The sequence below is a fragment of the Humulus lupulus genome, chromosome 4, assembly GCF_963169125.1.
Source record: "Humulus lupulus chromosome 4, drHumLupu1.1, whole genome shotgun sequence".
Classification (NCBI taxonomy): domain Eukaryota; kingdom Viridiplantae; phylum Streptophyta; class Magnoliopsida; order Rosales; family Cannabaceae; genus Humulus; species Humulus lupulus.
Window position 1 is genome coordinate 224,900,163 of NC_084796.1, and position 21,313 is coordinate 224,921,475.

General features: G+C 34.9%; 2 protein-coding genes and 1 non-coding gene across 3 annotated transcripts; all 3 read right to left on the reverse strand.

Annotated features, from left to right (window-relative positions):
- Window positions 1-828: 828 nt before the first annotated feature.
- Window positions 829-3,946, reverse strand: LOC133831253 (leucine-rich repeat receptor-like protein kinase PXC1). The gene is made up of 3 exons (XM_062261492.1): window positions 2,175-3,946; window positions 1,597-2,040; window positions 829-1,497 (listed from the first exon to the last, which is right to left on the reverse strand). The coding sequence occupies exons 1-3, from the start codon at window positions 3,550-3,552 to the stop codon at window positions 1,247-1,249; spliced, it is 2,073 nt and encodes a 690-aa protein (XP_062117476.1). The 5' UTR covers window positions 3,553-3,946; the 3' UTR covers window positions 829-1,246.
- A 4,631-nt stretch (window positions 3,947-8,577) lies between these two features.
- On the reverse strand, window positions 8,578-13,016 carry LOC133831254 (probable 3-deoxy-D-manno-octulosonic acid transferase, mitochondrial). The gene is made up of 12 exons (XM_062261493.1): window positions 12,583-13,016; window positions 12,308-12,401; window positions 12,195-12,237; window positions 11,671-11,793; window positions 11,342-11,461; window positions 11,182-11,260; window positions 10,915-11,028; window positions 10,169-10,266; window positions 9,792-9,882; window positions 9,391-9,510; window positions 9,226-9,296; window positions 8,578-9,016 (listed from the first exon to the last, which is right to left on the reverse strand). The coding sequence occupies exons 1-12, from the start codon at window positions 12,824-12,826 to the stop codon at window positions 8,843-8,845; spliced, it is 1,371 nt and encodes a 456-aa protein (XP_062117477.1). The 5' UTR covers window positions 12,827-13,016; the 3' UTR covers window positions 8,578-8,842.
- Window positions 13,017-18,714: 5,698 nt separating this feature from the next.
- Window positions 18,715-18,821, reverse strand: LOC133833535 (small nucleolar RNA R71). Its single transcript, XR_009892911.1, has one exon. It is a non-coding gene; the product is annotated as a small nucleolar RNA R71 (small nucleolar RNA).
- Between the last annotated feature and the right edge of the window lie 2,492 nt (window positions 18,822-21,313).

The following is a 21,313-nucleotide window of genomic DNA, read 5'->3' on the forward strand; positions in this document are numbered from 1 at the left end:
ATTTAATATAATATAAGTTTGTTGACGCGGTTCTTCGCTAACAGGTAATTAAGAAAATACGAGAAATGGATTAGTGCTAGGTGATGAACCGAAACAGATGAATGATCTTAATATGAACTGAGGATACGACTACGTTTTTAGGTGGTTCAAAGGTTAAAATCATTCTACTCCATCAGCCAATATTATTGCTATATTTATGGTATTCTTTACAGGGTATTTCGTTACATAATAGAATCCAACCATTTGCAACTCCCAGGGTCTCCATATTTATAGGAGAGGGCACCTGGGAGTTGGTAAGGGGGGTCATCCGTGACCTTCTTACCCATCATGTTACTTCTGTGACATTCATAATTAATTCCTAAAACCTAATAGATGAAGTGTGGTCTAATCAATAGGTAAGGGGGATAATGGGCCGCACGGCCCAACCCAGTCGTGGGTGCCTGAACACGCACGTTCATGCTGCGTGAACGAGAATTCAAAGATATATCAGACACGTGATATCTGATATATGCACGTTTACATTGCGTGGTTGACTTCATAAGGGGTCACAGCTTCCAACTCCAGCTCGTGCCTTGGGCTGGATGCCTTCTTGACCTGCGGTCTTCATATCTCTGACTCGGCCCTTAAATAATCTTGGTAAACTTTTGGCTACCTCGAGCTAAAGAGGTAGGACCTGACAACAGCAGCTCCGGCCACGTGGTATCCACGTGGCTGATATAATTATGTCATATCTCAGCTCGCTAATAGCCCGTGAAAAATTAGGGCGTACAAAGTTCAAATAATATTTTTGAGAGGCTGTAAGAGTATGTTCAAATCAAAGAACAAAGATTAACAACATTTGTTTACATTAGTTGGATCAATTGTTTTCATGACATTCCCTTTTTAGTTCCCAATCTAGTAGACAACATTAAGGTACCCTTTTGTTTAGCTTTGAAGATGGGTTATAATAATATATAATAAACAAATACAAAATGAACAAAGCTACATTACATAAATATAAACCTACTAAAAAAATTAACCAAAAAAAAAACTATCTTGTTGTTAAGTGATGAGAACAATAATCTCACCCCTCTCCAACAGTGAACATAAAAAATAGAGATTATTACACAGATCGTTACTAGACAACCATGGATTTCTCTGAGAAGAGACCAATTTCGCAGCGAGATAATGCAAATGAAACAGAGGAAGAAGATTGAAACAACCAACCATTACCATTGGAGACAATGTTGTTAATTCTTGAAGCTAATCAAGGCAGCCCAAGACCAAGTCCATCTTCAGTGGTAGCCAGAGATGGTGAAAGAGAACTCCTTGACTCATCATAGTCTTCTCCCAGAGGAGACTGTTCCACTCTGATATCTTCAATCATCTTAGTCACTTCCGCCATTGAAGGCCTCTTCTCAGGTTGTGGAGCCACACAAGCTAACCCCACATGAAGCATTGACACAAGCTCTTCCTCTATGTTTTTGTACCTCAGAAGCTCATGATCGAACACTTCACCTAATTCAAGTTAATTTTTGGTTAAATGACGATTCTAATGAAAAATAAAATAAAACAGATCATGGTAAGCTCGAATTGCTAAAGATCATTATTCATTACCTGTCCACTCTTCCTTCACAACTGATCGAACCCATTTTGGGAGGTCCAAAGCCTGCTCTTCTTCCTCGACGCGAGGAGCCCGAGTGCTCGCCGGAGAAGGGTACTGCGACGGAGCTCTTCCGGTTAGAACTTCCAAAAGCAAGACACCGAAGCTGTACACATCAGCTTTCTGAGATAGTCTCTTGACTTCAGTTTGTTCTGGAGCTTTGTAACCTCCCAATCTGGCTATGGCATGAACTGGGTTGAGAAGCAGAGACAACCCGAAATCGGAGATGCAAGCGACGCCATTTTTGTCGAGTAATACATTCGAAGATTTCACATTGCCGTGGGGTATTTTTGCAGAGCCATACTCCTCGTGGATCCGAGCAAGTCCCCTAGCCGCTCCTAACACCAAGCTGATCCTTGTTGTCCAATCCAATGGAATTCTTCCCGGACCTCGGTTCCCTGATTTCACCATTAATGTTTAGAAAACTCTTTATAAATTTTGGATAAAAAAAAAAAGAAAAGACATTGTTTCAAGTTCTGTAATTTTGTGAAAATAAAACAGAGCTTTTAGCACTATCTAAGAGTGTACTAACCGTGGAGGAGATGGTGCAAGCTCCCGTTGGGTTGGTAATCATAGACCAGAAGCTTCTCCTCTTTGGCATAATAGTAAGCTCTTAGTTTGACCACATTTGGGTGCTTAAGCTTTCCGATAACGTCCATATATTGCTCGAACTCTTTCCTCCCACATGGGTTCGCGTCCTTAAGCCTCTTGACGGCGACCGTACACCCATCGTCTAGCACCGCCCTATAAACAGTTCCCAAGCTCCCCTTCCCCAACATCTCGGCCGAAGCTCGGAGCAAATCCTCGAGCTCGAATTGCTTCTTTCTGTCAAAAAAGACGAGCTTGCTTCGATCCGTACCAGTAGTACCATCACTATCAGCACCGCCATTGGCGTAGACCTTCTTCTCAGAGCCATAGCTGCTTCCACTTTTCCTTCTCTTCCCACTCTCACTACCGGCCATGGAACTTGAGTTCCGCTCTTTGGCGCAATAATGAGCCACGACGAACGATATTATCACCAACAAAGCCACGCAATTCGCTATCACTATCGCCACTATAGCGCCAGGGCTCAACCCTTTTCGCGGCTCCTTCTTTGGTTCGTCACTAACGGTTGTTTGAGGCAACGAGCTTGGATTCGACGGTACGGTTTGATCCGACGGGACAGGAGAAGATGGGTTCTCTGTAAAAGAACAAGCCGGTAATGGGCTCGACCCACATAGCCCTTCGTTCCCGGAAACACTTTCTTCCCCGAACTTCTTCAACATCTCGTCCGGCAACCGTCCATACAGCTCGTTGTTGGTCAAGTTGAGTTCGTTAAGGTTGAGAAGCGATGTAGAGAGATTCGGAACCTTACCGGAGAGCATATTGTCCTGGAGTCGAAGCGTCAGGAGCCGTGTCAAATGGGAGAGACCCTCGGGAATGATGCCGCGGATGTTGTTGTCAGAAAGGTCGAGACGGAGAAGTCTCCGGAGTGACGAAATCCCAGGTGGGATTTCTCCGGAAAGGTCATTCCCGGCGAGGTAGAGGAGTTTGAGGTTGGTGCAATTAGTCAGAGGCATAACGGTGCCGTTTAACCGGTTGTCATGGAGGTCAAGGAGCCGGAGCTGATCGAGCGAAGAGAGATGGTCAAGAGGGCCTCGGAGATTGAGTGAAGGGAGCGAGAGGGCAAAGACTCGGCCCGTAGGAGAGCATCGCACGCCGGTCCAGAAGGCGGCACAGGCGTCGGGGCCTGTCCAGTTGGAGTGGAGGCCACCGTGGGTGTCGGTCTGGTACCGAAAGCTGGTGAGCGCATCGGTGTCATTGTTGGTGGTCGGAGAAGAAAGAGCGAGTTGAGCAAAGATGAGTGTAAGAAAAGCTAAGGATGAGGCAAAGAAGGCCATGCGATGATAAGTCAGCTTAATCTTCCTCATTAGTCTTTGTCTTTCTCTTCGTTTTGGGCCTCCTTGGGCGGGAAGACTAGTATAATGTGTATGCAATGAGTGTTTTTTTTTTAATATAAGAAAATAAAAATAAAACAGAATATAACGGATTTCTCTCACTCTAGAAAGTCACTATGTTGTCTTTCTCTATCTCAATTTGAGATGAGGGATAGAGAGAGTGAAGCATTTTTTTTCTTTCTTCTTTCGTTCCTATTCTTTTTCTCTTTTTGTTAATGGGGTGAGTGAGGGAATGATTATGTGAAATGGGTTTGTGTTTATAATTATATGAGAGGCATCATAATTGTGATAATAGAGAGGGAATAATTAAAGTTAAGAGGGTTTGAAAATGGGAAGGATTAGATTAGTGTAGAGAGTATAGACAGAGAGAGAGGTAGGTTTGGGGAGAGTGGTTGCATAAATGATTGCTGTTCTCCACTCCCCTCCAAATGCAATGAGTAAAATCTAAAAAGGGGTTTTGAGTGAGCTCAGTCATTCCTTTTCTTTTTTCCCTTTTCCCTTTTTCCTTTTTTTATTTACCAATTGAGCATTTTGGGTGTCCCTACACACTATGCATGTTTTTAATAGATGAGCCTAGTGGGGCTTCTAAAAAACAAATGGGAAAGAAGAACAGGAATGGCTTCTGAGTCTCTGACTCAAAAAAAAAAAACAAAAACTCGTGCTTTTTACGTAGTTGCCATGATTCAATTGCTAACTATATCACCAGTATGCCATGCCATGCAATGCAAGAAGAAATAAGAAATAGATTTTTCACCTAATCTTTGATTGTCTTAACCGCAAATCCCGACCATTGATCATGGTAAGCCCATGATTAGAACCTAGTCTTTCACACTGATCAATCACTAAGATTTTAATAGTCACAATAGTCAGCGACCAGGATTAAGACAGATCTTTATTTGTTTTAAAACTTAACAAATGATTGATTTTTACAAAATTTGTTAAATTATATATGCTCCTCATAGTTCTCAGGGGTCATCATGAATTGCGTCTTGTTCGTCTTGGCTCTGTTGTATTAGGGTTAAACCAGATTAGCAAGCTAGGCTTTTCTAAATTGGTCAAATCTAGATCTGGGTAGCCTTATTAGCTGGCTACTTTCTACCTTTGAGTAACAAAGTATTGAAAACTATTTGGTCCTTAATTTTGTTTATTTTGGGTGGTTGGTTAGAAAAGAAATCAGCTCGGTTTCATTTTTATCTCACTAATTATTTTGAGACACTTCATCTATTTACTTAATATTTAATTAAATTACTTGATAATGTTAAAATAAGTTAATAAAGTTTTTAATTAAATCTCCTCAATTAATATTAACATAGAATAAGCAATTACGTAAAAGAGCTCTTTTTGTGTAAATATATCTACTTATATATACCATTCCAATTTCTATTTATAGTTTGATCAAATGAGAAAAAAAGTTGAATCACAAAAGATATAATAATAGTTTGATAACATCTTAAAACATATTTGCCTAGAATCACAAAAGAAAAAAAAATAGAAGTATATACACTTAAAAAACAAGAGTATATCTTTAATAATTTAAAAAAAAATCAAAAAATGTAACTTGCTTGTATTCTTCTGCTATAAAATAAGAGCAAAAAAAATAAAAAACTTTTTCTTCTGCAAAAAAAATAGGAGAAGGTAAAAAAAATTTGATTGTGTTAATCTACTGTAAATAGGAAAAGTCAGATATTAATGTTAAATTTAATATAAATTGAGGAGAGAGAATTAAAAGCTCCATTAACTCATTTTAACATTATCAAGTACAGATATTAATATTAAATTTAATATTAATTGAAGAGAGAATTAAAAGCTCTATTAACTCATTTTAACATTAACAAGTAATTTAATTAACTGTTAGTTGTCTATAGTCTTATAAAACAAACAAGAAGCTGATACGTAGGCTTTGGAAAAACTTGGATAGTGAAGCTTACCCCAATACAACGTGTGTTGAGCTGTGGACCAGTGGACCAAATTCCTACCAAGCCTACCTTATTCAATTTTAATAAGTTTTGGTCACCTTTGTACTATTTACCTCAAAAACATGATTAATTATCTAAACCTCATTGGACAACTTTTCAAGGATTTCAGATAAAGGAGGTGCATGATTTCGATTTTGTTCTCTTCTTTTTTCCATATCGTGGAAGAAGAAGAGGAAAATTAAAAGGAAAAAAGATAAAGTTCTGAGCCTTGAGTCTTTAGAAAGCAAAGTTTCTCTGCCATACCTAGAAGGGTAGAATGAATTATAATAAACATGACTGGATTGCGTAACTAACATCTTTTTTTTTTTTTTTTTACTTTTCATACACTAACAATATTCTAACTAAAATTTACACCATCAGTATGTTATTCAGAAAATAAAAAAGAGAATTGAATATTCTCCTAAAAAAAAAGAGAAAAATAGAATTGAATAATCTGATAATTACATATAAAGTCTGGGCAACATGAATGCTTTTTTTAATAAGAGATGAGTAGGAAAATAAGTATATTTGACATTCTGATCTATATATATAAAAGTAAAACACCATTAGTTTGACTCGAGAAATTTCTGATGGCTCCAAACCAAGCAATCCTTGCTATATTACTGGTCTTGTAGACACCATCTTACCCGTACAGCTGCATGTATACATTACACAATTACATAATATAGGTATCATTTTTGTCTTTTGGGATGAAGTGTGTTCCTTCAATATCTTATTATTGATCTTAATTTGTTCAGCCATATAGGAAAGTGAAGTTTTGGTTTTAATCTTTAGCGCCACATGGTGGGGCTTCATATATATGGTACAGGTCCCAATTCTCAGTCATGATCTTCCCAAGTATACATAGTAATGCTTGTCTCATAAAGTGAAGGAACTACCTCAGCTTTTTTCTTTTTCTTTTATTATCTTTCATTTTATTTAGGGTTAGATTAAAGTATATAGTGCTTTATATAATGAATCTGATAGGTGCAGTGAGAGCAGAAGGAGAAATTGAAGGCGGGATTGGTGTTCTAATTTTTCTATCTTCATCACTATTCAGTCAGCAAGTGGGCAAAACCTTTGGTACCAGAAAAGAAAAAAGGTCAAAGCAAAAGCTAGCACAATAACAACAGCAGTACTCCAGCAAGACAACTCAACAGCAGTACTCCAGCAAGACAACTCAATTTAAAGGAAACTAAGTGCAGTAATTTGAAGGTAAGAACCTCGTGGAGTAGATTAATTAAAGTAAAGACAACCCAATTTAAAATATGCTGTAATTTGGCCAGCTACAGCTACCTCAAGTGAAACTATAGTGATTAGTATGTAGGTACCAACACTTGGTGGAATTAAACCATTTTATGAGTTAAAAAAATAGTAATTTGGCAAATAAGTTTTGGATTTTATGTGAAGTCTGTGATTAGTTGCTTGGGAAGGATCGTGTTCTGTCATTCTTGTGGAATAATATAATCAAAATGCAATGTAAACATACAATGAACAAAGTAATTTACACCATTTTTTAAGTTCAGGAAGTTAAGGCGTAGTTGCTTTCTTTTGTGTATGAAAAAGAAACAACTTAAACGAGGGAAGGCATAGTTCTCTCTCTGTCGAGTCAATAAAAAAAATAAAACAAAAGCATTTTCGTCATTACCAGCCTAGACATTCGAGAATTTGTTTTGGATGAAACAAAATAAAATAAAAAGAAATTAAAAGGTAAGATAATAGAAGACTATTTTGGACACAATGGGACAGGGTAGTCAAATCCCAGTCATTGTGCAGCAACGCAACCACTACTCTATCACTCTCTCTCCTTCAGTCCAATTTTTTTTCAGACCGTGTGCAAATCTAGGCATAGCATCAAGTGAAGTTTCCAATCTTGGAAATTTAATAGTATCAAAACAAATTGTCTCATATCAGAATAGTTGATATTTTATGTACTCTTACACAAGGATTGCTGACTGTACCAGTCACTGGTTTTGGTATTTCCTTCAACAAATTACCATTTCCCTCAGTTCTAAATTCAGTATGCATGCCCTGCTTATCTCACAGTTGCAGCCTCTTTCTCTGTCCACATGACGATTGACAATGTGCACCCATTTGATTCCAATGTTTCAATTCTGGCACGTCTCTTTTAAGATTCTTTTGTTTAGAGGTTAAGGGGTACAATATATGGGTTTACAGTTGGGTCCAACTTCAATATCAAGTCCATTAGACCCATTAAAAGTGATTTTCAAAAGTGTATGAAGCTCAATTTTATCGAGGAAATGGGTTAATCAACAATTTTTTTTTCATATTTACGGTAAAAGTTCCTAATATAACCCATCTTTTGCACTTAAATCCCCCAACTTCAATTTTTTTTTATTTAAAACATCAAACTTGTACAATTAGCATCATTTAGCTATTGTTTGTATATTATAATAAATCTTATATATTTACGAATTAAAAAAAATTATGAAACATGAATGCCCCTATGCATTTTCTATTTCTCCCATTTGGAAAAATTATAATCTAATTTCTTTTATGACTATGTAGATTATAATTATAGCATACATCCCACCAATTTTCGAAAAATTTCGAATAATTTACAATACCCAAATCAGAGTTCAAACAGTTAATTGCACGTGTGACTAAATTTTTTTATACGCGTAAAAAACAAGTTTGAACTCTAATTTAGTCACTCTAAATTATTTAGAATTTCCTTAAAATTGGTAGGATGAATACTATAACTATAATATACCCTGTCATGAAAAAACAATTGAGTTATAACTTTTCCAAATACCATAAATAAAAAATGACCCTAGAATTATCTTTAATACAAGTCAAATCTTAAAGTTGAAGACCTAAGTGTATAGGTTGAGAATTTTTGTCACAAAACCCTAGATTATAACAGAAAACTTGTATGAAAAAGTGAAGAACTAAAGATGCTTTTTTTAAGAGGCTGAGGATTTAAATGTAAAAAAAATTAAGACTGGGAACCTAAGTGCAAAAGGTGGGTTAAGTTTGGGATTTTTACTGCAAATAAACCATTTTTTGGGGGGCTGAGGTGGTTCAATTTAAATGACATTTTTTATTATTATCACCATTCGTAACATTTACTAGCATCACAGTTCGTAAAAGATCAAATACTCGTTATTTTAGCTCAAATTACTAACACTCGGATCCAAATCCCTTTCTAGAGCTACCACGACATATCAATGCATAATAGAAACTAATTATGCCTGGTATAATCGGTCTGCTAGTGTAAAAGCTTTGGCATCAAACTTCATATTCGGTGCATGGTATAATATATGCTAATCTTCGTTAATTTGTTTTCAGCTCAAGGCATGTTTCAGAAGTTGACTATCTAATAAGTTCCAGACTCTGGTAACAGTACCTCTTGATAGGCAATGATACGCTTGTTTAGCAGCCTCACGACGTGCTTCCAGAACTTGGTTGTCCCTAAACACAACTTCAAGAGCTTCTTCTAACTCAAATTGTTCAGACACCTGCAATAGCAATACCATTAAAATTAAAATCTATCACATATGCTAGCAATAGCAATACCGTTAGTGTTAGGCTAGGCTAGCATAAAAAACGTGTTCTTGTTGGAAATTGTGAGTTGATTGCAAATGAATATTTGAAATATAAATACACATGCAAATTCCACTAATACATATCCATATGAAAGTCAGAACATAATGGTTGATCATCAAACCTGGAGAACTGACAGAGGGTTTAATTGTTGCATGTCCGAAATCATGCATGAGAAATGTCCAACATGTCGGCCTGAAATTAATGGTCCAACACAATTATACCTTTTGACATTTCAAGAGCCCACACCTTAAGCAATAAAGGTGCAAAAGACAGGGTATTTATTCACCAGTTAAAACAGCACAGCCAGCTGCAGCAGCTTCTGATATGTTGTGACCAGTAAAACCAGGCAGGAAGGAACCCCCGATTACAGCTATAGGAGTTATTCGATATAAGTGTCTCAATTCACCTAGAAATTGAGTAGAATGAGAAAGATAACATATTGAAGCCTTAGAATATTTCCAAACAGCCAGAGAAGATCCCCCAAAAGCAACCATTAAATTTTATCATAAAGATGATATCCTGCGTAGGCCTTGAAAACAATTTCTGACTCTAGAAGAAAGGGGAAAAAAGAAAAAAAAAAAAAAGAAGCAGCAGCTTAAACTGCATTGGCAGATGAAAGATTTTATTGATAACTTAAGGTGAATGAATGCTCAATGTTTTGCTAAAAGGAAAGAATCAATTGCTAACCTAATGTGTCCACCACATATATATTTGTCCCAGGTGTAATTTTATGGCCTTGAGACCTCAAAGCGACACATTGCCCCCCCTTCTGGAACTTCTGCACTATTTGAGACCAAAGGGCGTTATAAAGTAACACAAAACATAAAGTAAGGTCATCATGAGACAGTGAATTTTGAACAGCCGGTAAGACAGGCGTACCAAAACATGAATATCAAAACAATATTGAATGAGATAATATTTCCCTAGGAACAAGAACTTTTTCTTGCAGTAGCAGCATACCATCTTCCATAAAACAGATGGAATCTAAACATGTTCAAAAAATAAATCATTTGTTTTAAATTCAACTACTGGAAGGAAAATCAAATAAGGTATAAAGTACATACATGAGCAATTTCTCGTCCGTGATCTGTATATCGAGGCACAATAATTGTCACTAAATCTGGGTGTGCTTGAATGAGTACTTCGTGAACAGCTAGAATGACTGCAGATAACATCTTGTTAGGTTTTAAACAAAAACAAAAAATACTTCCACACTCAAACACCCAACACCCCCAAAAGGAAAAAAAATAAAACTGATAAAGACCATATCCATAATGAGAGTGATGAGGAACAAGAAATTATCTAGTTAGTTATGTGAGCATTGTGAATTATCCTAATATTATTTTTAAAAATAACTTGAGCTTTAAGACGCTTGAATTATTACAGCTACTTCCTAGTTTGATTAGGATTTTTCATTTGCCTATTTATACATAAGCTCTGTAGTGTTAATTATTGTACTTTTATAAAATTACACATTATTCATATTTTCTCTCTCTAATTCTTCCTTTTCCCCCGCTTTTCTATCTATTCTCGATCTTTTCTTCTCTTCCACTTATCTCCCTTTGTCCTACACCAGAGAAAAGACTATGGGAACCACAAAAAGACTACACTGAAGTAAAAGCATCAACAATGTTAATTGAATTCATGCATGCTATTTCTAACAATAGCATCTTACAATCAACGAGCACCTATTGTAAAAATTTCAGAAACTGAAACACAAATATGTTAAGACAAGATATCAATGAGAAACCCTCACATACATGATACCATATATACAATCTCATACTGAAGGCTATGTAGCAGGGTTCACCTTCTTCTTCTCCCTTGTGTATAGAAGAAGCCATCCATATCTTCCTGCGATCAAGCTGCATCTTCAGATCTTCTATGCTTCTCATCTCTTCCTCGGAGATAAACTCTTCAACAACTGAATTTAAAAAGAAAATTTTGGACCAGTTGCAAATTGCAATATGAAAATGTAAAGATTACAACAAAATCATGTAACAAACCTTATCATCACTAATTTATCAAAGGGCAAAAAGAAACAGATAATATCAATTATATTTTCTATAGAGCATACCAAATTTTAAGTCGCCGGAAGAGTTGATGATAGACGGTGGAGCGAGCAATAGTTGAAAGTTTGCTGCCTGCATAGTGCTCTATGACAAAGAAAATAAAAATAAACAAACAAAATCCTGAATATATAAATTACAATGTGACACAAGAAAATTTATACATACCAATGGGATAATCAATGAAAATTTTGACAGCATTAATGAAATTAGTGGAAGAAGCCATGGTTTCGACCACCGTCTGAAAGATTTGGTTGACATTCGAGCATTTATCAAGGCCAGGGTAATCTGAAGATCATATGGATGATGTAAAATAATCAAAAATAGGGAAAACATACAAAACAGTGAAACATTTGAAATTGCAAAATGGCAAACTGTGCATTTGCAGAATTATTGAAAATATGATACTACACTTCAAGCTAAAGATGGATGTAATGTTTAAACATCGAAGCACATACAAAATTGTTATATTACCAAATGAGAATTGAGTAACTTACGCCCTTTCTTGAAGCATCCATTATAAGATTTGGCCACAATTCACTCTCTACTAGCACAATTGCATTCGGCTTCCAATAGCCTAGGAAAGCATCCATAGCATTAGGGGTGTCAATTGGCGCAAACTGGTACACATTTGACAACAATAAGAAATCAGTGTCGAAAGTCACCGTTTTGACTTCTGACAGACAAGTTATATCAATGCCATCACTGAGGCACTGAGGGCTAACCAAACTAGAAACTAAACAACTAAATACAAAACATTGATGAAGAAAACAGATTTCAGATCGTATTTACCTGTTCTTTCTTCATATGACACGTTTACTAATCCCTAATGAAAAGAATCGCAATGCGAAAAAACTTGGCAAAGAATCAAAGGATCATACGATTATAGGACTATATATTCATGTGAGGTTTAGCAAAATTATTTATGATTGTGTAAGTAAAGACATGAGTATATTTTATACACTTCACTTATTTCCTTTCCCATTACAGATAAGTAAACATGAACAAAATTTGCAAATACCTGATATATGACCCCACAAGGAAGACGATTCTTTATTACTTCACTGCATAAATTAGTAAAATAATTATATATATAATTCAAATTGAAAAGAGAAAGAAATATAACGTTCTTACAATGCGGAAGCAGTAGTAGTGGTCATCAAGATAGTCAATCCAGGTCTCTTTCGAATACATTCTTTGATTACGGGAATTGCAGCCACTCCTTCACCTGAAATGATATTTTTACAAATCAATCAATAATCTAAAAAATATAAAAACGTCAGCAACAGCAAGCATTTCAAAAATTGGATAACCAAAACCTTCAAAAACTTCTATATTGTCCTCCTCCAGTTTTCTCGGGACCAAACAGGAGGAAAATATGACTTAAAATAAAGAGAGAGAACGGAAACCTAAAGAGACGGCATGGAACCAGAGGAGTGGGCCTGGGGGACGAGGAAGGGAGGCGCGGCCAAGACGCTCTAGCCACCGGAGCGGGTGCTCGAAACCTAAGTTCTTGCGCCAGCGAAGGTGAAGGTAGAGCAATGGAGATAGACCGTAGCTGAGAGTTCTGTAAATAGTGTAGACCAGCTTGGCTTTCGTTACCGCCATTTCTGTATTTTCAGCTTCAGAGCTATGATTTTGCTCTCGCTGCATAGAGACGAAACGACGAACTTCTCGACTTGAAAGCCCGTGGGCCTGTACGTCGAAATACGGACAAACGCAGGTTTATTGGGTCTTTCTTGGTGGGCATGTACGACGGAATACGGACGAACGAAGGTTCATGATAAATTTAGAATTAAGCGAGAATGACTTTTTTTTTTCTTTCTTATTTTGCGGAATACTTTTGTTTTGTAAATTTTTTGAACAGGTTTCTAAAATTTTTGATCTATTTCTAAAATTTTCAAGTAGTTGTTTCAAATTTCAGAATTCATTTTCTAAAGAATTATTAGGCTAAAGAAAAAATAACTTTAAAAAATAAGTTTCTTCACAAAATGTCATTTTGTACTCTACCCTAATTTTAATTAGTTGTGCAAAAAATTTGTAAACCGTCTAACCCAAATCGAAAAAAGCAACAAAAAATACAACTTGAATAAACTGACAAAAATTCAAACTACCCAATTATTATATTGGGCGGTTTAGGAATTATACCAACCCGCTCAAATAACCTGAATAAACGGATTAATTTTTTTTCATTTATACATACATATATTTCATATATTATATGTAATATTAAATATTATTTTTAACAATAGATTTAGAATAATATTTTAAAGTTTCAATTTAGAATAATATGTCTAAATTTGGAAAATGTATAATATATTTTTAGTTTGTTGATTCTAATTATTTGAACATTTAAAAAAAAATTAAGATAGGTTTGGGTAAGTTAACCCAACCAAACCGACTAAAACATTGAACGGGTTAAACTTCTTTTTTTTTTAATTGGACGGGTTAGAATTGGATTTTTACATTGGGTTGATTAAAATATGTTATAACCCGACCACACCGACGAATGAACACTCCTAGTTTTGATAATTCTTTGCAAAATGTCATGACAATTTAGACAGCTAGTCGAAAATTTTAGACAGTTGATTGAATAGTCGATCGAAAATTTGAGACTGCTAGTCGAAAATTTTAGACAACTGGTAGAATCTTTAGATAGAGACAATTTTATAAAAAATTATCAAAAGTATGTCAGAGTGTAAAATTACTTTTAAAAAAATAAGCAATTTTCCCTAATTTCTCTTAAGAAATAGGTCATTTTATCAAGAGAACTTAAACTTAATTCCTATTTATGGACATTTACTTGCCACAAAATATAAATAGTTCACCAAAAAATAAAATCTAAAATATGAATAATTTATAAAGTACAAAACCGAATACCATAAATAAAATCACAATTCTATTCTGTTATATCCAAAAATTGGAGATCAATGACGTGGCAATAAATGTGACAAGTGGCAGTGCATGGTCAGTAAAAGACACATTAATAGTCAATAAATACATTGACTCCTCAGAGTTGTGATAAATGGACCCGGTAGACTGACGAAGAATTTGGACTGCTTGAAAGATGTCATAACCAAGCCAAGTGCACCTTGGTCCGAGGAGGCTAAGGAGAGTGTATCCTAGGAGGCTAAGGAGAGTGCATCCTAGGAGGCTAAGGAGAAGGAGTCCCATGCAAGCCAAGAATTAGGACTTAGATTTTGACAAGGAGAGCCTACACAATGTCCGATCGGACATAGTTGGGAGATGCTAAAGGAGAGTGCTTCAGACTTGTCCAAGGTGAGATGCCAAGGAGGATGGATCGAACCACCTTGGTCCGAGGAGAAGGCAAGAGGAGGATGCCTCGGACCACCTTGGTCCGAGGAGAAGGCCACAAGGTCCGATCGGACCTTGATTGGAGGAAGTAGGCTCGGACCTACCCGAGGTGAAAGGCCAAGGGGGTTGGCTCGGACCACCTTGGTCCGAGGAGAGCCAAGCACGCATTACTTTGGTCCAAGGAGAGCCATGCATACATCACTTTGAACCAAGGAAAGCTTGAAGGAGTAACCAACATGCATGTGAGACTACATCAAAATCCCCGGAACGACTTCAGCAAGAATTGGTCTAGGCACCCGGGAATCTCTCATTCCTCACTCAAATTGAGGAATCAGTTGTATTTTAAATATTTTTTGTAATATAAATATAAAATTAATAATAAAATATCTCTATCGAAAGGGGATATCAGTTGAGGATCCCAGGCCTATAAATAGAGGGTTGGGAGGATCGTAAGGGCTTCTGCTGCTTCTTCTTTCTAGAGAGAGAAAATTTGGGTCTAAGTATTCTAGAGAGAGAAAGTGCTGGCATTTGAGAGAATTCTTGTATTTTTGCAATCTGTACTGAAGAAACTCAGTTGGCTCAGTCCATCTGATCTTGAGTACGGATCTATAAATCACAACTCTAAGTGGATTAGGCTATTACCGACAATCGGGGCTGAACCACTATAAAAATCTTGTGTGTTCTTTATTTTATTTATTAAAGCTGTCTGTTGTCGTTTACATTCTCTTGAAGGCTTGTCGTTATTGACGTTCTCACGTCGTTGGCTAAAAACGCAGTCAACACATTCAATTCATCAAAAATTAAACTTCCAATCTCTCTAAAAAAAATCCAAAACTATATTACTGAAGGTAGGAATCTTAAATGTATATACATAATTATAGAAGAAATCTCATATACGGGCGTACAGAACGCCCGTATTCCTCCATATTAAAAGTTTTTTTTTATATGTGATAATTCTACAAAATAAAGTTATTTTACCACTTTTTATGTGCTAATTGTTGCTTAATTCTTGAGTTTTTAATTGATTTATTAAGTTTTAAAGTAATTTTGAATTTATTGGGTTTATTTTGATTTTATATATTTTTGTGTGTTTTTATAGTTATTTTGTTGTAAAATGATGTAGTTAATTATTTGAATTATTGTAGTTGAATTTGAGGTAAAAAAAAATGTGTTGTATTATTGAATTTAAATGTTAAATATAAATTAAGTTATAATTAATATTTTCAAATAATTAAATTGATTTATTTTATAGTTGAAAATATTTTATTATGATTTATTTTATGTTTATTTTGTAGGGATTTTATTGTATTTTTGTGTTTGGAAAAAATGATAAAAAGCTGAAAAAGAAGTGGAAAATGACATTTTTGAAACACACCCAGCCAGGCCCGAATTCCCCCAGGCCCACGGTGCTTCTCCCTGCTGTCTCTCTCCCAGCTCCCTGATGCACCCAGCGTCAGCCTCCAGTCCTTCAACATCCAGCCAGCACCCAATGCCAGCTGACCACTCAGCTCCTCACCAGCCAACTGTTTGCCTCCACCAAAGCTCCCAGCCGTCCCTTCCTCACTCAGCCAACAAGCCCAGGCCCAGCACCGAAGCCCACCGTGGGCCTGCCTTCCCAGCCGCCTGGTCCCCTGCCACAGCCCACCTAGCCACTTTTCATTGTTCCCTTGTTCCATAATATCCAAAAATGCCAACTTTTTATCCATTTGTCTACACATTTTTCACCACAACATCATCATTACACCCTATAATTTACCTCTACATACCATATTTATTTTATTTAATTAATTTAATCAATTTAATTAATTTAAATTGATTATTTTAATAATCTCATTTTGGCTATAAATATGGAATTTCAAGACCATTTTTGGGGTGCTTAATTGTTGGGTTATCATCTTCTTTCTTCTTTTCTCTCATTTTCTCTCTATCATTCTCTCTTCCATTTTGGGTTTTTCAAGAGCATTTGCAAGTATGTATGTCATTTATTTTGTAATTTCTACTCTAGTTATGTGCTTCTAATCTTTTTCATAAGATTATTAAGATCATGATGAAGCAACTTATAACTAAGTAATATTTATGTTGTATGTTGATTTCCCTTGTAATGCAACAAAGTTTATGGATTTTCTTCTTCATATATGTCTTTCATCTTTAATATCTCATATTTTGGATTGTTAGATAATATGTACTTTGTTCTTTATTTTGCAAAAACATAATATTCTTTGTGTAAGACGTGTCATTAAATTGTACACATCCATGCTTAGAACAAAACTATTATGTTTTGCCTTATAAATAATGTTATTTGATTTTTTTTTGTTTCATTAGGTTGATTCACATTAAATACTTTGAAATTATAATTTGTGAAAAGTGAAGAAAAATCCTATCTTTTTAGAAGTAATTTGTGCTTAAAATTATAAATCTATTTGGAAAATGATAGTTTAAATTATTTTAACTATCACTAAAACTTGGGAATCAATATACTAATAAATATTATTAAACTTACATTTTGTGGATTCTAGTATCTTAATAATCTTTTCTTTTAACACTTATTTTCAAGTCATTATTGGTTTATTTTTATTCTCTTAAATAGCTTTATTTTTCAATCTTTTATTTTATGTTCATAACATTAAAACTCATCAATCTTTGGAGCTAGGTTAGAATTTATTACTTTTGATTTAAAATAGTTTTTTATTTTTATTTTAGACAACTCCTTTGGATTCGATCTCGTGCTTACACGAACACTATATTCCATATACAATTCGTGCGCTTGCGAGTATAAATTTTTAAAACATACCCGTTTTGGGTCCATCAAGTTTTTGGTGCCGTTGCTGAGGAGTTGCAAGAGAAAATAAACGAAATTTATCTCAAGGTTAGTAAATTCTTCTACTAGTTATTTTAATTTTTGCACTTAAAAAAAATTATATATACAAAAATATAAAAATATATATTTATAAAAACTATAAAAAAAAAATAGATAAAAAGAAAATTTGGGACGGTTCTACCACCCATAAAAAAAACTTATTTATATATTTATATTTATATTTATTGCATTTTTTTTAGTTGACGGCACTTGTGCCTCTTAATTTTTCTATCTTTTTAATTTTTATAGTTGACGGCACTTGTGCCTCTTAATTTTGTTGTAATTTTATTTTTTTTATATCTTTGTTAGTTGACGGCACTTGTGCCTCCTAACCTTTGTTATAATTTTCTTTATTTATCTTGTTGTAATTTTTATTTTATTTAATTTCCGCAAGTTACTAGTTGATGACAATTTTGCCTCCTACTAGTTGATGGCACTTGTGCCTCCTAATTTTTACCTTAATTTTGTTATGGTTGATGGCATGCTATGCCTCCCCACTCTTGCCTAAATTTTAGTCTTATTTAATTTTTTCCTTATTTTTCTTTGTCTTTTATAATATTTTAGTATAATATTGTGAAAAAATACTTGGAAAAAAAAACATAAATCTTGTCCTTTCACCATAAGCAATTTTTGCTTAAAGGAAATTTGAACAAAATTCTCAATCCGCCTCTACTAATTAACCTCGGGGAGTTGTTAGTAGTGCGCGAGTAAGTGGAATCAAATAGGTCTGGGGACAAGTAAACCATAAGAATTATATTGTTGTGAAATCTCTAAAAACTATAAGTATGCTCTGTGGTTGTGGTTTTAACTGATCTTCCACATCAGAAAATTGTTTGTTTGAGATTATATTTGTTGTTTTGTTTGTTAAAATTGTATGCATCATTGGGAACATAACTCTAAAAATCGATTAGTAAAAAGACGTTTATCTTTGTTTGAAATTGAAAGTGTTAGTAAAAATTTGAGCATCATGGAACCAATTGCTAATCCTGTTGATGAAAATGTTGTGCCTAAAAAAACTTTGCTTGAATATTTTGCACCTATTTCATCTAATGCTCCTTCATGCATTGTTTTTCCTACAACTTCTGCTACTCATTTTGAGCTTAAACCAGCAATCATTCAGTTGTTGCCATCTTTTTATGGGTTAGATAGAGAGGATCCTTACATGCATGTAAAAGATTTATTAGAAATTTGCTTAACATTTAAATTTCAAAATTTTTCTGATGAGTCGGTCAAACTAAGATTATTCCCTTTTTCATTAAAAGACAAATCAAAAGCTTGGTTAAATTCCCTTTCAACGGGGTCTATAACTACATGGGATCAACTTTATAATAAATTCTTGCTGAAATTTTTTCCTATGTCTAAAACGGATAGTCTAAGGAGAGAAATCTCCGAGTTTTTTCAAAAAGATAATGAAGAGTTTTATGAATGTTGGGAAAGATTTAAAGATTTATTATTAAAATGTCATCATCATGGTTTTGAAAAATGGAGACTTGTAAAATATTTTTATGATGGTTTGACTCCCTCTAATCATCAAATGATTCAATCTATGCATACTGGAAATTTTTTAAAATTTCAAGGACAAGAGGCGTGGGACGCCCTTGAAGATTTATCTGTCAATTCACAACAATGGAATTATTTTGATCTTAGGTCTAGGTCAACTAATTTACCAAAAAGAGGAGGAAGGTATGAAGTAAAAGATGAATTAGACTTAAGAACATCCTTAGACAAATTAGCGAGAAAAGTAGAAGCTTTAGCCATAAACCAAACTATAAATTCTCCAATACAACCAAGAAAAGATGTTTGTTCTATATGTTCTAGTCCTTGCCATAATGCACAATCATGTCCTTCCTACCAAGAAGCCTTTTCTGAGGAGGCCAATGCTCTTCATTCTTATGGGAAACCAAATGATAGTCCATTTTCATCTACCTACAATCCAAATTGGAGAAACCATCCGAACTTTTCATGGAGACAAAACCAACCCCAAATGAATCAAGGGCACCAATACAACACACAAAACCAAGCTCATGCCCCACAAAATCAACCATATCCGCAACAAAGAAAACCTTCCTTAGAAGATACTTTACAACAATTTATGCAATCCACTCAACAAATCCTACAAAATCAGTCTCAATCAATTACCAAACTCGAGACACAAGTAGGACAACTCGCCACTGCTTTAGCTAATAGAGAAAAAGGAACATTCCCTAGTCAACCTATCCCTAATCCAAAAGGTCAATATGAGATAGGAAAGTCTAGTCATAATGGAGAAGTAAAATCAATTTCAACTCTTAGGTCCGGAACGAACATTGTCAAACCCGATTACATACTCGAGGTTGAAAACGAAAAAGAAAAAGAAAAGAGTCAGCCTTCTAGTTCTAATGCCAATGACTCTTCAAATAAGGAAACTCCAATCCATCCTTTCATTTCAATAGCCCCATTCCCACAAAGATTACTTCCAATTAAAAAAGGCGACCAATATAATGACATCTTAGAAGTTTTTAAACAAGTTAGTATAAATATCCCTTTCTTAGATGCCATTAAACAAATTCCTGCCTACTCTAAATTTTTAAAGGATCTTTGTACTGTTAAAAGAAACATTAATGTTCCTAAAAATGCGTTTTTAACTGAACAAGCTAGTTCCATTATTCAATATAAGAGTCTTGTTAAATATAAAGATCCTGGGTGTCCCACAATTTCATGCATTATTGGTGATCATTTTATTAACAAGGCTTTACTTGATTTGGGTGCTATTGTGAATTTATTGCCTTATTCTGTTTATAAACAACTTGGTCTTGGTGAGCTAAAACCTACCTCTATAACTCTTCAACTAGCCGATCGTTCTGTGATAATTCCTAGAGGCATTATAGAGGATGTTTTGATAAAAGTTGATAAACTTTATTTTCCTATTGACTTCATTGTTCTTGATACTCAACCTATGGAAAATGTGTATGCTCAAATTCCTATCATTTTAGGTAGACCATTCTTAGCTACATCTAATGCAATCATAAATTGTCGTAATTGTGTTTTGAAATTATCTTTTGGAAATATGACTGTTGAATTGAATGTATTTAATATTGCTAAATCTGTTGAGTGTGAGGAAGTGCATGAAGTTAACATGATAGATAGTATTTGTGAAGATGATGGAAATGACTTACTTGACTTTTGTGAAAAATACTTTGGTATGAACTTGCATGTTGATGACTCTAATGATGATGCAAATTCTTTACTAGAGTCTATACCCTTAGATCATGTTCAATCAATTTCTGAGTCTCCAAAGTTAGACCTTAAACATTTACTAGAAAATTTAAAATATGCTTTTCTAGGAGAGTCTGAAACCTTACATGTTATCATAGCATCCGCTTTAGATAAAGAACAAGAAGATAAATTGTTAGATATCCTTAGAAAACATAAAGAAGCCATAGGTTGGACAATTGGAGACATTAAATGAATTAGCCCATCCATATGTATGCATAGAATCCATCTAGAAGAGAATGCTAAAACCTCTCGGGAATGTCAAAGAAGGTTAAATCGAAATATGAAAGAAGTAGCTAGAGAAGAGGTCATAAAATTATTAGACGTAGGTATCATTTACCCTATTTCTGATAGTCAATGGGTTAGTTCAGTTCAAGTTGTGCCTAAGAAGTCTGGGATAACAGTTGTTGAAAATGAAAAAAATGAATTAATCCCTACTAGAGTACAAACGGGGTGGAGAGTGTGCATAGACTATAGAAAGCCGAATAATGTTACTAGAAAAGACCATTTTCCATTACCTTTTATTGATCAAATGCTTGAACGATTAGCTGGCCATGCATATTATTGCTTTCTTGATGGGCATTCGGTACATAACCAAATCCCCATTGCCCCAGAAGATCAAGAAAAGACTACATTTACATGCCCTTTTGGGACTTTTTCCTACCGTCGCATGCCTTTTGGATTATGTAATGCACTTGCGACTTTTCAAAAGTGTA